The sequence below is a fragment of the Cenococcum geophilum genome, assembly GCF_001692895.1.
Source record: "Cenococcum geophilum 1.58 unplaced genomic scaffold K441scaffold_15, whole genome shotgun sequence".
In the NCBI taxonomy this organism is placed as follows: domain Eukaryota; kingdom Fungi; phylum Ascomycota; class Dothideomycetes; order Gloniales; family Gloniaceae; genus Cenococcum; species Cenococcum geophilum.
Window position 1 is genome coordinate 473,882 of NW_027137573.1, and position 15,872 is coordinate 489,753.

At 41.9% G+C, this 15,872-nt stretch overlaps 3 protein-coding genes across 3 annotated transcripts; all 3 read left to right on the top strand.

Moving 5' to 3' along the window:
• Nucleotides 1-2,317: 2,317 nt before the first annotated feature.
• Nucleotides 2,318-3,689, top strand: K441DRAFT_554224 (sphingosine hydroxylase; the record flags this gene model as incomplete). The annotated part of the gene is made up of 2 exons (XM_067643218.1): nt 2,318-2,999; nt 3,058-3,689. 2 exons carry the CDS (start codon nt 2,318-2,320, stop codon nt 3,687-3,689), a joined length of 1,314 nt encoding a protein of 437 aa, XP_067505350.1.
• Nucleotides 3,690-4,608: 919 nt separating this feature from the next.
• K441DRAFT_676236 (uncharacterized protein) lies at nt 4,609-5,914 on the top strand (the record flags this gene model as incomplete). The annotated part of the gene is made up of 2 exons (XM_067650934.1): nt 4,609-5,652; nt 5,747-5,914. The coding sequence occupies 2 exons, from the start codon at nt 4,609-4,611 to the stop codon at nt 5,912-5,914; spliced, it is 1,212 nt and encodes a 403-aa protein (XP_067505351.1).
• A 4,118-nt stretch (nt 5,915-10,032) lies between these two features.
• K441DRAFT_471544 (WD40 repeat-like protein) lies at nt 10,033-11,018 on the top strand (the record flags this gene model as incomplete). Its single annotated transcript, XM_067641862.1, has 2 exons — nt 10,033-10,065; nt 10,659-11,018. Coding segments are annotated over 2 exons (393 nt in total), but the record flags the coding sequence as incomplete, so codon positions are not given.
• Between the last annotated feature and the right edge of the window lie 4,854 nt (nt 11,019-15,872).

Genomic DNA, 15,872 nt, shown 5'->3' on the forward strand with positions numbered 1-15,872 from the left:
TTCGCTGAAAGGACGCTAACTTCTTAGCCGCCCAAACGAGCCACCCAAAATTACACTAAAATCAGCCAACTTTACCTACTAATAAATTCACCACCACTTAACGTGAACGATAGGGTTATGACGGTTTGGAACGTCAAAACTGCGCACAGACGAAATTTGTTAGGAACCGTCATAACTATGCTGACCGTCATAACCCTATCGCTCACGTTAATAATTTATAGGTTTTAATATTAAAACTTAATTTTTAATTTTTAATTTAAATGGTTAAAATAAAATAAAAACTATACTTTAAAAGCTTATTATATTAGTAATATGGGCCATCGAAATACCAGCTAGTCTTCGGATTCAGTAGAGTCAACGTAGAGACGTCGCACATAGTGCGCGGGTGGGACCTGGTGGTTGTTAAAGACGTCGTGGGCGGTAGTGAAAAGTTTTTATATGGGATGGTAAGATCTCGAAAACCACCACTAATGGTTACCCCTTTATAGTAGACAACTGCTATATGCTCCTATTCCGAGCCCTATGTAATCCTCGTGGATACGGCATGGATTCCAATGTCCCCCGACCCCCAATGGAAAGTATCGACGACCTCATATTAACGAGCGAACGAACGAACGAACAAATATACCCCCTAATCGCTCGCGGAGCATGCGGTTACTCGCCGTCTACCGAATACTGCTTAGCAGCCTAGATTACCCCCACGGTTAACCTTGTCTCCTCTCTACAACTAGTCACCCTAGAGAGGGCCTAGCAACTAGGGCCTAGGCATAAAAGATACCCAGAGCGCATATAATATCCCGCTCGCCTTTCGGCACATAGTAGCTACGGATAAATCCCCCTTACGCTATTAATAGGCCTTTGGGGGGGGTTAAAGGTAGGGCGTATATAGCAACGGTCTACAAGAGATAGTATATAGGGGACGTATATAGATATTGGAAACTATAAGTATATAATAATTAACAGTAAGGCCTAGCTAGGATGTAGCGAACCTTAGCTATAGATAAGCTGTAAGAAGGAAGCAGTGGTTACTTGTAACGGGCTCTCCCAAAAGGTACATATTAGATGAGACTTAGTCAGACAGATAAGGGACGAAAGGTTTTACTAGTGTCTCAGAAGGATCATAAAGAAAGCTGGTTCTCCTCTAGAGAAGAACTAGCGATTGGTCTCTAAATAGAAGAGGTCAGAAAGCATTTGTCCTTTGAACATGTGAAGTGCATTTTACCTTCGACTCTCATTCGACACTGTCGATTAGATAATTATACGTTCCCATGTGAAGTGCATTTTACCTTCGACTCTCATTCGACACTGTCGATTAGATAATTATACGTTCCTGTCGACCTGAATCGGGCTTCCTTACCACCATCGAACTACTGTCTGACGACCTAGATCGTCTGTACGAACTATGTCTTAGTTGTCTCTCAACTTATGACTAAATGTCTTATCGAATGTCTCATTACCTATTTTCTATTACCTATTTGACTCAGTTGCTTGGACCTACCTGATCTATATAGAGAGCTTCTAGAGCCATATTCAATAGACAGAGTCCTTATCCTGCATTATCCGTTTGACAGTTCCAGTCGGACTGGCCTCTTACATTACTAAGGAGATCTAATATCTAACGGAGGTTAGGATGTAGCTATAGGGGCCGCAGGACCGTAGCTACGTGCGGGAATAGTAACCCGGGGTTTTTTATCCTACTGAAGTGGCTCATAGGGTTTTTCCTCCCCACAATGCTAGGGGTTTTTCCTGCAATCTTCCCCCGAGTCTCCATGGGCCGCAACTAGGAAACTAGGAACCGTATCAGACGTTAAGCAAAGAATAAATAATAATCTTAGTAATATAAGTATTTATTTTTAGGATTTTATATTTAAATATTAATAAGTAGTAGTGTGATTTTAGGTGGCTCTCTCGAGTGGCTGGTTCGTTTGGTGGCTAAGACGTTAGGTTTGATTAGGATAGTGCCGCCGGAAAAAGGTCGGCGGCTTCATCCGCAACCACGCCGAGTTTTTCCGTGACCACGCTGAGCCGTAAGCCTTGTCGCGCCCGTGTTTTTTGGCGAGCGTCGTCTCTTCGTCATGAGCAAGTGAGCTGTTCGCAATCACCTGTTCACCTCCACCCCTCTGCTCTCGAGCTGACTGCCTCTCTTTTAAATCTCATCGCTTTCTCCTTTACGACCATATTGTCATCTCCTACGCTCCTTTTGCCTCCGACGACCGTGTTTTCCTTTCCGCCTGATCCGCCGCTTCTCCGCCACCCCTAAAGCATAAGATTACGCCGAGCTGATATTCAGACATTACTTGAGGCTACATTCCTCAACATGACGAACTCGACTATACCCTACGATCTCCCGCCGTTGCCGTCTTATACCTTACATCCTCTTCCTCCGCTGGTTTCGTGGATACCGGACAAATACCTCACACTAGCCCTACCAATCATAGCTTACTGGGCCGTGTCTATGATATTTCACATGGTCGATGTATACGAACTCTTTCCTCAGTATAGGTTACATACGCCTGCAGAACTGCTGAAGCGCAACCACGTCTCGAGATGGGACGTCTTCCGCGACGTCATTGTGCAGCAGATTATACAGACATTGTTTGGTATCGGACTTGCTATGATTGACGAGGACGCGACATACGGAAAAGAGGACTATGATATTGCTGTGTGGGCTCAGCGAGTTCGAATTGCGCAGAGAGCGATTCCCATCGTGCTCTCAACGATTGGTCTTGATGTAGGTGCATTAGCAGCAAAATTGTCAGGATCGTATCCTACAGCTGCTGGAGCGCTCGCTGGAGGAAAATATCCCTGGCTGGTTCAATTGGTCACTACCGGAGGCCAAAAGAGAACTGTACCGAGGTTTGCGCCCTGGGAGATGCTTGTTGCGAGAGCCGTGTACTGGATGGTATTTCCAGTCCTGCAATTCCTGCTAGGAATCCTGGTCGTGGATACTTGGCAGTACTTCTTGCATCGTGCGATGCATATGAATAGATGGCTATATGGTACGTTATCATACCACTTTGTCCGTGCATGGGCCTGAGATGCTAACACGGAAACTAGTCACATTCCACTCTCGTCATCACAGACTGTATGTGCCTTACGCGTATGGAGCTCTGTACAACCATCCCTTTGAAGGCTTCCTCCTTGACACCCTTGGTACTGGTCTTGCATACCTCGTATCTGGTATGACTGTCAGGCAATCCATGTGGTTCTTCACTTGTTCTACCATCAAGACTGTCGATGACCATTGCGGTTATTCACTTCCGTTTGATCCACTCCAGTTGATAACATCAAACAATGCTGGGTATCACGATATACACCACCAAAGTTGGGGAATCAAGAGCAACTTCTCCCAACCTTTCTTCACATTCTGGGATCGTCTGTTGGGCACAATGTGGAAGGGAGGTGATGTATCTGCACGATACGAGAAGAGCCGTGTTCATGCACAGCAAAAGTTAGACCGGGATAATAGCCTCGAAGTTCCTAGATCACAGTCTGACAGCATCAACTCATCTGCATCAGAGCTCGATGAGACAACGAAAAAGACGTCGGTTTCTTCTAGGAGAAGCTCGAGGAAAAAAGCAGCTGGCGCGACACAGCAATCAGGAAACCTGAAAGGCCTAAGAAACAGAGTCAATGAGAGTTTACATGGAAAAGGTGGTAATGTTTTGGGCGTTGAAAGTAGCCATTAATCAACTAGCTCCTCGACGTTATAATCTGTAGACTGCCCTCGCTTCTGATGGTAATGCAGTATCCTAATGTCTATTACTTCATGTCTAAAATACTCTAGGGCTTTCTATTTCTCTTTCGTGTATTACCAATTACTCGGCACAAGTTGTCTGTCTTGGGGTCTAGAGAGTGGCTTGAGATGATTCTCTAGGCTACTTCTGTTGTTGTACAAAGACTGTCGCTACCTCCGGAAGGTATGGGAGGCGTTTTTGCATATTGGATCGTGACAGTCAATCCAAACTATTCTCTCCATTGCAGCTGGGACTGAAGTTGAACTGTTCGCGTTTCACAATGTTGATTGCATCTCCCAAATAACCTCTCTAACCTATTGGCATCTGTTAACGAGACTGCGGGTGAGCATAACAAAACATTGTTCAACATTTCTTTGTCTTCTCTATCTAAGCATATGTTCGCTATCAAGCCTTTCCTGTGGCCTTCAATTCCTCATAAATCAACCGCCAGTCCAAGGAATAGCAACAAAATGCCTCAATACTACTTTTAGCGAAGGCATGCACCTACACCCTTATGAACTCTCAGCATCACTCTGTTCACTTACCCCTCCCTCTATCCTCTATGCTCCAGTTTTTATTCTGCACAATCCCACTGCGCGAAAACGAGATCATCACTAGGTCTCACAATGTATATTTCTTTTACAATGTTCTTATTTCACTACAAAAATCCTAGAGCATATATATAGCACACTCATGTTAATTTTCTTGTCCAATCCTGTATTTCCCCTGTCAACGCAAGGTTTGATTGCTCTGCTCACACTTAAACCGTAAAACTCGAGATAGATTGCCGGCCAATCTATTCCAATTCCCCTATCCAGCTCAGCAATCCCGTACTATGCCAACCCGACCCCCCAAACCTTCATCACTCCCAATGGCGGCCACCCGCAGCCTGTACAAACCCCCCCTCCCCCGCGCTACTTCCTACTCGCATCTCTACCTCGAGGACATCGCCGCCCTCACATCCATCCTCTCGCACCATCCACCGCCACACGTCGACCACGCCGGCGTCCAGTGCTCGTCCTACAGCAGCATCACGAAGCAGCAGATCGCGGCACTGCGCCCGCACCTGCAGTCCTCGCTCGCGCACACGCTGACAGGCGCGCTCAAACCGGCGCACGCGCCCGCGGCCCGCGGCCGTCTCGGCGAGCTGTGTCCGCAGCTGCACGGCCGGCTGAGCGCACGGCTGTGCCAGAGCGTCTTCGCGTGGGTGCGCCACGAGTTCGATACGGGCATCCCGATGACGCTGGCGCCGCTGTGGTACCATGGCGTGCTATCAGCTGCGCAGGAGCAGCGCCTCTGGTGTTTGGAGCCTGTTGTCGAGATGTGGAAGGAGGGGTTCGATCCGGTGGCTGAGGCGGCGCTGGAGAGGGAGCCGTGCAGGGTGCTAGTTGGACCATGGACGCGGAGGAGGGTCTCGAAGTGGGGGAGGCAAGAGGATGGGTGCTTTGCGTGCATGCTTGCAAGGATTGGAGGCGATGAGAATGTTTGCTTTGCGTTGCTTACGGGGATGGTTGCACGCATGAAGAGTGAGCGCATCAAGGATGGGAAGAGCGGCAGGGTCCAGTGGGTCGAGGCGTGGCTGAAGGGCTTCCAGGGGTCGGAGAGGTTGATACAGGAGGCGTGGGCGCTCGGGAAGGAGATCAAGGAGATGAGCCGTAAGATCCGGGGCCAGATTCGCCGCGGTGAGATCTTGGATCCCAGCGTGGATCTAGCGGGGGCGAGATGTAGCAAAGTCGAACGGCCACATGCGGTTGATGTCTCTGAGCCTTGGGATCCGCATGCGGGACTGGGGCCTCGGACGTCGCCAAAGTTCCCTGGCTCTCCTAAACTAGGATCTAGCTCTCCAACAATTGATTCGTCCGATTCCTGGAACTCGTCGCCTCAACAAGTTGACGATAGGCCACGCCTCTGGAGCGTCGGTGCCTCTTCCTCCAGGACCAGTTCTAACCCTTCCCAAAACCCATATTCGTCGTCCATTTCCACCGTTAATGTGCAGCCGGCAAACCTAGCTCGGTCTAGGGATTGGGATACCAAAACAGCAAACACTGCGCCTCGAAGCAATCTCAACGCCTCGAAAGTCAGCTTGGCGGCTTCATCCATATACTCCCAACCTACAAACGCTGCATCCACCTATACCAACCCGAGTAGCCTCGATGGGTATGCAAGGGTCAGCATAAGGGGCATCCCGTCTCTGCCACCGTTATTCGCAAGACAGGAGGTTGTGGAGAAAGCGGAGGGAAACTGGAAGGGAAAAGACAAAGCGGAAGGGCGAGCACTGGACTATGGCAACACGCAGAGCAAGGCACCGAGAGACGCGGGCTTGCAGCTCCAGCCAGCCAGAATTCCTTCTATGCGCAACCCGGGCCGAATAAACCCATTTACTCAGAATCAGCCCAGGGCACCTGAGCGCTCTGCAACACTTCGACACCGCTCGATATCTCCACTAATCTCTGATTCACGACCGGTAGTTTCGAGATCCGATAACGGATATGTGGATGTCAGTCCGGTAAATTCGGAGTTCGGAGATGTAGGGGATAGGTCAAGCACGGCTATCCCATGCGCCGTTGAGGCGTACTCCAAAAGAGGCCCGTGCGCGAACACCAAAACATCAATACGCGTCTCCGCCGTAGTATCTATATAGCTTTGTATATTAATTAAACTACCACAATGGGCCGTAAACGTACTTCTAATAATGCAGACCTTGTTAAACCTAATTAATATATTGTTCCAAAGTATAAGAAAGCCAAAATTCCACCACCCGAGCCTTGGCCACTGCCTAATTTCACACTATTTCCTATTAATTCTCCGTATACCGATGGCGCACCAAATCTACCACCACACGTTGATCCTACCGATCCTCTTGCATTATTTAGGCTTATATAGACGGACGACTTACTTAAAGAGCTTGCCGCACATACGAACGAGTATGTAAGGCTTTACCCCTACCGAGAATATAAGGATAAAAGTAGGAGGGTTATAAGGCCTTGAAAATGGAAGCCTACCTCTCTAAGGGAGCTTCTTATATTCTTGGCAGTAATAATTTATATGGGCCTATTACCAGAAAAAGACATTAAGGAATATTAGACGACCTCCCGTAAAAAGGAAGTTAACTATTTTATAGTAAGGGAGAATATAAGTAAGGATTAGTAGTAGTAGATTAATTTAAAGCTTTACGTATTAACACTAAAGCTTCCTAGTAACGAGATAAAGGAGTCTCCTTTTAATAAGATTGCTATACTTAGCAATACCCTACGTGACCGTTTTTAGCTTTATTGGAAGCCTAAAACCTACCTCGCCGTTAATGAGATAATTATTTAATTTACCGGCCAAGCTTTTGAAATAGTTAATATTCTAAGTAAACTAACACCAGAAGGCTTTAAAGTGTGGGCTGTAGCTAATTAGGGCTATATATTAGACTGGCTTTGGTATATAAAAGGTAATAAAAAGGGACCTATTAATTTGGATAAGTATTAGATAAAGGATAAGGGCTTTTCTAAGACGTAGGCGGTAGTATTGGACCTTCTGCTATAGGAGCTTAATGGCAAATAATACTTTAATAAGAATAAGCATATTGTATGGCTGGATAACCTTTTCATAAGCATTAAGCTACTTTATTAGCTTCGCGAGGAAGGAATTGGAGCTATAGGAACCGTACAAACGACTAAAATGAGACGTGAGGTAGTTAATAAATGGGAAGCCGAATAAACGGAGCCAGCTTTACACCTAAAAAAGGATCCTCCTAAGCATATTGATCGGTCGCTCGCAGATCTCAAATTAGTATATTTAGGGCAGATTAAATGGGGGAAGTTATATAGGAGGCTTTTAAAGGATGGCTCTGTTATGGAGTTTGCCTAGAAAGACGCCGATATAGTGCTTTTTATAAGTATGGTTAATTTAGGTATATTTACTATCTAAAAATAAAGCTCTGTGGATGGTGACGTCATATATTACTAGGTAGGGTTAAGGTTTAACAAACGCGATAACGTCCTGCTACTATAGCATCTGGAGCCCAATAAACGCGCAAAATCTTTGGAAATAAGGCTATAAAGGAGCTCTTAATACTACAGTTTATTAATATATACAACCACTTTATAGGCGGCGTTAATTAAGCTAATTAACTAAGGTTATATTATAATACACAGAGGACACACTTAAAGTCGTAAAAGTCCCTCTACTACTTCCTTCTTAATATAACTATTACTAATTGCTATAAACTCTCTACTAAGTTAGTCCCTGGCCATTGGCCTACCCGTAGTGCCTATAAAGCCTTCCGCGAAGACCTCGTCAGTGCCTTATTTAAACATAGTAAACGTCTTACTAAATTACCCGGCCCGTCTGCTACAATGGAGGATAAGGATATTTATAAGGCTCCTGCGGAGGAACACGGGCACAAGCCTATTTAGCTATTTCCTAAGAAGCCAAGCTGTGTAGCTTGTGCTATAGGTAGAAGAGGTGCAAATAAGTAAGCAAAAATGAAGCCTCTTATGGAGCTTTTAGTGAACACAATACAGAAACCTCGCGGTAGCAAGGAATGGGTAAGACGATGTTGTCCTCCAAGGACCAAATTCGGCTGTGCTCTATACAATATACCCCTCTGCAAAGAAGGACCTTGCTGGCAGGAATACCTTAGCCTAATTAGGATATAATAGAGTCAATTATATATTAAATTTGAGCTTTATTATAATGATTTGGAGCCTTAATTTGTTGATCAAATCTATAGCTTTATTTCGCTAAGATTCGATTCAATCTAGAGACTCTAGTTGGTTCGCTTACGAGTACGCCTTTCTCAACGGCGCATGGGATAAGATGGAGTGATTTTTACAAGAGGGACTTGGGTTGATCACGGTGTAAGAAACTCTGGGGTATTGTTTTGACGTAAGTTTTTGACGTTTTATTTGTTAGTTAGCTATCTGTAATTTTGTAATGTATGTATGGAGTTAGTTTATGTACGTTCGAGGGGATTTGAAATTGGGGTGTAGGAATAAATACAAGTGCACCTTTTTAGGTTTAGCGCAGCACCCATCTGTGTTGCCCCAGGTAGCGCTCCAGTCAGCCTGTCACATGATCAACCTTGGCAGTGAGCTAAACCTCCGATGGGTACCGAGACAGGAATAAGGCTGAAGAAATTTTGTAAACGACAGCTCCCGCATCTCTCTTTAATATGGACTCAACTCCCCCTGGCTCTTTTACGGTCCGCGAAGGTGACCATCTTGATATCCTAAATTGTACCTACCTGCCCTATAGGCACATCAAAGTCCTTGGGATGGGTAGTAGTGCTTTCGTTGAAATGGTCCAAGACGAAACAAATGGCCAAGTGTTCGCGCTCAAGCACTTCCGCAGATACCACGGCCCCAATAGACGGATTTCGCGAATTTCCTTACACTAGTTGGAGCTAATTTAGGAGGCCTGCAGGGAGTTCGAATACGGCTTAGAGGATGCTGATTTGGGCGAGAGGTTCTGCAAGGGAGCCATGCTTAGCCTCCTGCACGAGCTGGCGCCGAGCCCCGTATTTTTTGAGGTTTCAAAATCGTATAATAAGCCTATCTTACGTCGAGCTTCTTGTGGTAACAAAACGACGATCGTGACGTCGCGCAATTTGGTGATCTTGGTTAAGCCTCCATAACTATGTCACGGCTCGATCGATCGCAACGATCACTAAGTAACTTTGCCTAATATAGGTGTATAAGCGACGTAACGCAGGCTTAAAATACTGCCTTATTTTACGAAGTATTTCAAGCCTGCGTTATGCATGTGTAGGGGTCCCCTGTAGAGAGGCTTTTTATGAACAATTTTATTCGGATCTACAGGCCAGGGTGTATGCGATGGCGTCAAGCCACTTGGTTTGATCAAGGCTCAATCGACGGCTTCAACTTCTAGATTGAGCGACTTTACGAAGTATACAAGGATTGCGAAATCTGTCTAATATAAACGAATTTAAACGAGGATTCCGGAACGAGGTCAATATACTACGGAGACTGTTCCCTCACATATCATCCGTGCATTTGCAACATGGGCTTGGGCCGGGAGCTCGGCATAGTTCTCACCCCGGTTGCTGACGGTGGAAATCTCGCGTGTTATCTTCAAACCATACTGGACCTAGGAAATCCCCCAACGACAGAACAATGCATTGTCCTTAATCAGGCCTTCAGATGCCTTGCTAGCGGCCCCGCAATTATCCACAAGCAAACAATTCGACATAAAGATATTAAACCACAAAATATCCTCATCCATCAAGGCTGCGTTGTCTATACTGATTTCGGCATCGCACTGGACACAAGTCAGCTCGATAATACCACCACAGACGGGACAGCTCAAGCATTCACTTTCCGTTATTGCGCCCCCGAAGTTGCACTGTCAGATAAGAGAAATAGAAAATCAGACGTTTTCTCTCTCGGATGTGTGTTCACAGAGATATTATCGGTGCTTGAACCTCAAATTCAACTACCACAGCTCGGAAGAACTGCTTACCATAAGATTATTGAGGATCTTCAAGGTGTCCTGAATTATTCTAAGCAGGCTAGCCCACAGAGAAGCCAGTTGTTTCATGCTTGTCTCAATATGTTGGAGCGCAGACCCCAAGATCGAATCAGTGCTGAGGAACTTGTTAGAGAGCTAGATTTATTAAGGGAGCCGAAGGGAAATCTCATCTTTGAATACTTTTGTAATGCTTGTGCTCCGGTAAAAGAGTCTGAGAGTACTAATATTGCAACACCATTGCTCGGTGAATTGGGTAAGTCAATGCCTATTGGGTCTCATCTACCTTCTGTTTCTCAAATCAACACAGACAGTGTGCCACAAAAGGAAAAACACCAAGACTCATTCAGCAGTACTACTACCTACGCGGACCACCAAGTACGGTATGAGACTCAAGGAGGGGCTGAAGTGCAAAAACACCGAAAACCATTAGTGCAGATAATCAAGCCTTCTTCTGGTGACTTCTGGGGCGTGGCGTTTTCACCAGATGGCAAGCTGCTGTCATTTGGATTATATGGCGGGATGGTTGAGCTCTGGGACTTAACGTCGGCGACGATAGCGCTGCGCGGTCGGCTCAAGGTCCATTCAAATGGGGTCTGGGGCGTGGCATTCTCGCCAGACGGCAAGCTGCTAGCATTTGGATCTCATGACGGGACGGTTGGACTCTGGGACTTGACGATGGCGGCGCTGCACAGTCTACTTCAGGGCCATTCAAGTGGCGTCAGGAGCATGGCGTTCTCATTAGACGGCAAGCTGCTAGCATCCGGATCTCATGACGGGACGGTTAGACTCTGGGACTTGACGACGGTAACGGCAGTGACGGTGATGGCGACTGCGCTGAGAGAACCCCCTTTGGCTTCTCTACTATCGTTTTCGAAAGTATTGCGAAAATTCAATTAAGTGAGCCCCGCCCACACAGCATTAAATTTAGGTGATCTCACTAAAAAACCGTATGACCACCACGTATACTACGCCCGCAACGCTTATATCTGCCTCCTATGCCTAAAGGGATTCCTAAATAGCAGCTCTATAAAATTTTGGTAGCCCTTCTATTTAATTGGACGGTTAAATACATCGCGGCAGCTACTAAGTTATATCTTTTAACTATATACCGTATCTAGCTTAACTTAGACCTCTATAGAGAGCTATATCCCCTACTAAATCTTAAGATTAGGCGACCAAGTAATATATAATATTATAGTATTAGGTATGTTAATCTCGTATATAGGCGCTTCTTACCTACTTAGAAGATCGCCCTACTAGCTACCTTAATAAGATAGTGTCGACCGCAAAAAGTAGGTCATAAAAGAAGGACTTGTGTGTAGATTAAACTACGAAGAAAAGAGACTATATATACATAAAATAGGTGGCGAAGGCTGACGTCAACAATGATGACTGTTACCTCAATTGTTATGGACGCTTTAAGTACGATGTTACGACTACTTGGGGAAGAGTTGGAAGAAGCTAGTTGGTTAATACAGGCACGGTCCAGGATGGAGCCGATAGAACTATGTGACGAAGAATGGTAACCGAGGTCATATAATATGATCTATATAATCTATAGGATCTATATAATCCGTGACAGAGTAGATAGAGTACACGTATATTACGTATAAGAAGAACTTTATAGGAGTATAGTTATGTATTTAAGGACCCTTAATCCCTACCTAGATAGTTCCTTCTTTATAGTAATTCTTAGAATACAATTAGAGTTAATTTATTAGGTAACTACTCTACTAGTTATTATTATATTAATAACTTTAATTTGCATTACCTATATACCTAGCCTAATAATAAGCCTATTATAGTTCCTGCTATAAGGTTTTATTATATAATTACTACCCAGTTATAGTATTAAATATAAAAAGTTAAATAATATGCCACTAAAAGCAGCCACTATAACGCTATTAACGGCGGCAACTACTTTAAGGATAGAAGGCGATACTAGTATAGCAGATACTAATTCGCAATAACCCGTAATAGTTAGATAGCTATAAGAGATAGTTAACTAGTTAATAACAAACAATGCGGCGCTAGAAGAAAGGGTTAATAGAATTAAAGTAGTAAAGATTAAGTTACTATTAATTAAGAGGTATTTAGGAGAAAGATTAAAGCTTAAAGGATTTCTTATATAAATGCACTTTAAGGTTACGTAAGAAGGAGTAAAGCTACTAATACCTATAGATCGAATAGCCTATGCGGGACTATTCCTATTAGGAAGGGTACTTAAGTAGTTTAAGCCTTACCTTACGGAAATATAGGTAAATAGAATAATAACCACTAATTAGGAGGTATAGTTTATATTCTTAAGCTAGGAAGGGTTTATAAAGTAACTTATATAAATATTTAGAGACCTAGAGGCAGTAACTACGGTAAAAAGAAAACTCTAAGACATTACGCAATAAACCTTAGTAATTAAGTATATAACGTAGTTCCAGACGCTAGCAATATAAGTTAAGTGGAATAATAAGGCGCTTATAGTATAATATAAATAAGGACTTAAGGCTAAAGTTTAGGATATAATTATCCTAATAGAAGATGCGGATACCCTATAGGAATTAATAGATTAAGTAATTAAGATTAATAATTGGATCTACTAAAGGGAACAGGCTAAGAGAGGCTAGGATAAAGTTCTATAGTTATATAAGGCGCAGAGTATATAATAACTAAAGCTAAGTTAGAAACTATAGTATAGCGTAGAGCTAATAGACCTAAGTAGTACTAAAAAAGCCTATAAGAGATAAAGTAAGAAACTATAAAAACTTAAAGGTTAAGGATCTAGTAATTATAGGACTAAGAAGTAAAGGCTAAACTAGGGATCTTAGTAATAGAAGATATTTAGGCGGACTCTATAGCAAAGTCAGTGGTTTAAAAATAGAGCTTATATAAATTACGGGAAATAGGGTTATTTCGCGAGGGATTATAAAGATAGTTAGAACTACTATATAATAAAGGGAACTAGATTAATAGTAGAAGATATATATATATATAGAGGGATAATAGTATACTATAAGGAATAAAAGAATATTTAATTAGAAGTTTCGCGTTTTGTTATAATAACGCATACCAAATTTATAAAGACGCTAAGTATAGCGTAAGCTATTAGCTATAGGAGCTAAAATTCTTAGAATATAGGGGAATTAACAAACTATCGCGTAGATCGGATATTAAAGACGATAAGTTTAATATAGGCGAAACATTTACAGACAATAAGGCAATAAGGGTAGCTTACTAGGAGCGTGCAAACCTTAAAGAAGTTATATTAGAAGTAGAGACTAAGACCGCTATAAAGTAAGGTTTAGTAACGGGTATTATAACACCGTTAAATACGGCATCTATTACTTTATAAGATAAAAGGAAGAGTATCTTATAGAGATTAAGCAAGCAGACAACTACTAGTGCTAATTTATTACTTAATAAAGGTAAAAAGCTAAAGGACTAAGATTTTTAGGATGAGATAAGGTATATATAAGGACCTACAATGGATAGAAACCGATAGAGTAGGGTAATAGCTTAGTTTAAAGATATATAAATAAGCTTAGGATAGAGTTTCCTATAGGTATAAGATTCTTAAGACGAGATAAGTAAGATTTAAGACTCTTAAGATAAGATAAGAATACCTAAGCCTAGTTAGACTAAGGTAGGAGCTAAGCTTAAGACAGAAGCTAGCTTAAAATTAAGAATCCTATAGGACCAAGACTTTAATATATAAATGAGGACTATTAACAAAATTAAGAAGTAGGAAGACTTTAGGGATCTACTTATAAGACGCAAAAAGGAAAAAACTATAAAGGAATTTAGAGTAAGGATTACTTTATAGTAAGAACAGAAACTAGATAAAAGGTCTAGTATACTAGGCCGTATAAGGGATAGAGTACCTATATAAAGAATTACTAATAGACCTAGGATAGGCACATTAAGAGCTAAGTAGCTTACTAAACTAGAATAAGAAGAGGATTTAGGGATCCTAATTAGATTTAAATAATAATATATAAAGGGCTGTTATAACGCAGTAATAAGGAGATACTTTCTTACGGATAAGCTATATATACTTAAAGGGTTGTACCAAAAGTGGTATAAACAACAACACAATAATAAGTAGGAAGATTTCTACATATAGTTAGATGAAAAAGTTATTTAAGACCACCTAATTATAGAGAAGGCCATAAGTTATATTAAAGGAGCCTTAATTATAACGTTAAAAGATCTAAAGGAGTAATTAGAGGACTAGAGAAGTAAGAGGTAAATCTTAGTACCTATAAATAAAGTTGCAATGCTTAGATTAATATAAGAAAGGTTTAAACTTAAGGATAAAGATAAGCTAAGAGTTAACCTAAAACACTAAGTATATTATATATTAGTATAGATTATATATATAGATAATGTGTATAATATATATAGAGTACTAAAAGATAAGAACCGGAAGTACCTAGTAAGGATATATTAGGCACCAGATAAGGCGAAATATTAAAACGCTAGGTATATATAAGTTGGCACCTAACAGAAGTATAAAGCTAAGGGGACTTAATACTTTAGCTAGGAAGATTCCTTACGGAAAAATGCCTAGACAGATAATAGTGGTGGGAATGCCTAGAGAGTATATATCTATAGTATATTAAAGATAAAAAGCGAACTAAGTATTAGCTAAAAGTAGACTAAGTATAAATAAGATTAAGTAGTTAATAATTAGGAAAAATAGAGGCCTATAAAACTAGAGGGAACTAGTAATAGAGCCTTAGACCCTTAAAGGAATTTAAGGATAATACCTAAACCTATAAGTTAAGTGGTAAGATTAATAGTTTAAAGTATTAATAGATAGTAGAGTAATAAGGAACTATATCTTATTAATAGCAGTTAAAAGAATGGGGTTACTATATAGGAAAAAGGAATATCCTTACCTATTAGTAATAATTTTAGGAGATCTAATAGCCTATAGAGGAGGCATTATTAACCTTAAAATAGGACCTATTTAGTTAACTATTAAAGGGAGATAAATTGAGATGTCTTTTAATATATTACCATTAGGGAACAATAAGGTAGTATTAGGAATGCCTTAGTTATAAGAATATAATCTAAAGATTAATTAGATTATAGGTTAGGTTAATATTAGAGATACTTAACGGCGTAAGATATAATAATAAGCTAAGTTAGTATAGTACTAAGTAGGAGCGACCTATAAAGAAATAGAAAAGGGACTAAGTTATATACTAAAGAGATACCATATATTATGTTATAATATTTAATTACGCTGTTGCGGCTCCCGTTAGGGTCTATGTAGTGGGTTTATATGGGTATATATATATATATGTATAAGAGGGGAACCGTACCGCTGGGGCTAGATAAAACCTCTTCTTCTCTTATTATACGGCCTATATGGCTTATTATACGGCCTATATAGCCTCTTTTCTGATTAGTAACTGCTAAGCATAAGTAGATGTCTCTTTAAGGCGCTATAGAAAAGCCATCTTAATGCGTACTCCTGGGTCTGTCTAGTAGGGTATATAGCTAAGGCCTAGGTTCCGTTTCTAGCTGCTCTAGTTATCTAGATAGGGTATAGGCTAGTGGCCTATAAGGCTAGTAGTGGTGTAGAAGGTTCCGTTATTTATATCTACGTTAATGTATATAGCTCTGTACCTTGCTAAGTTTTATTAAGTTCTATTA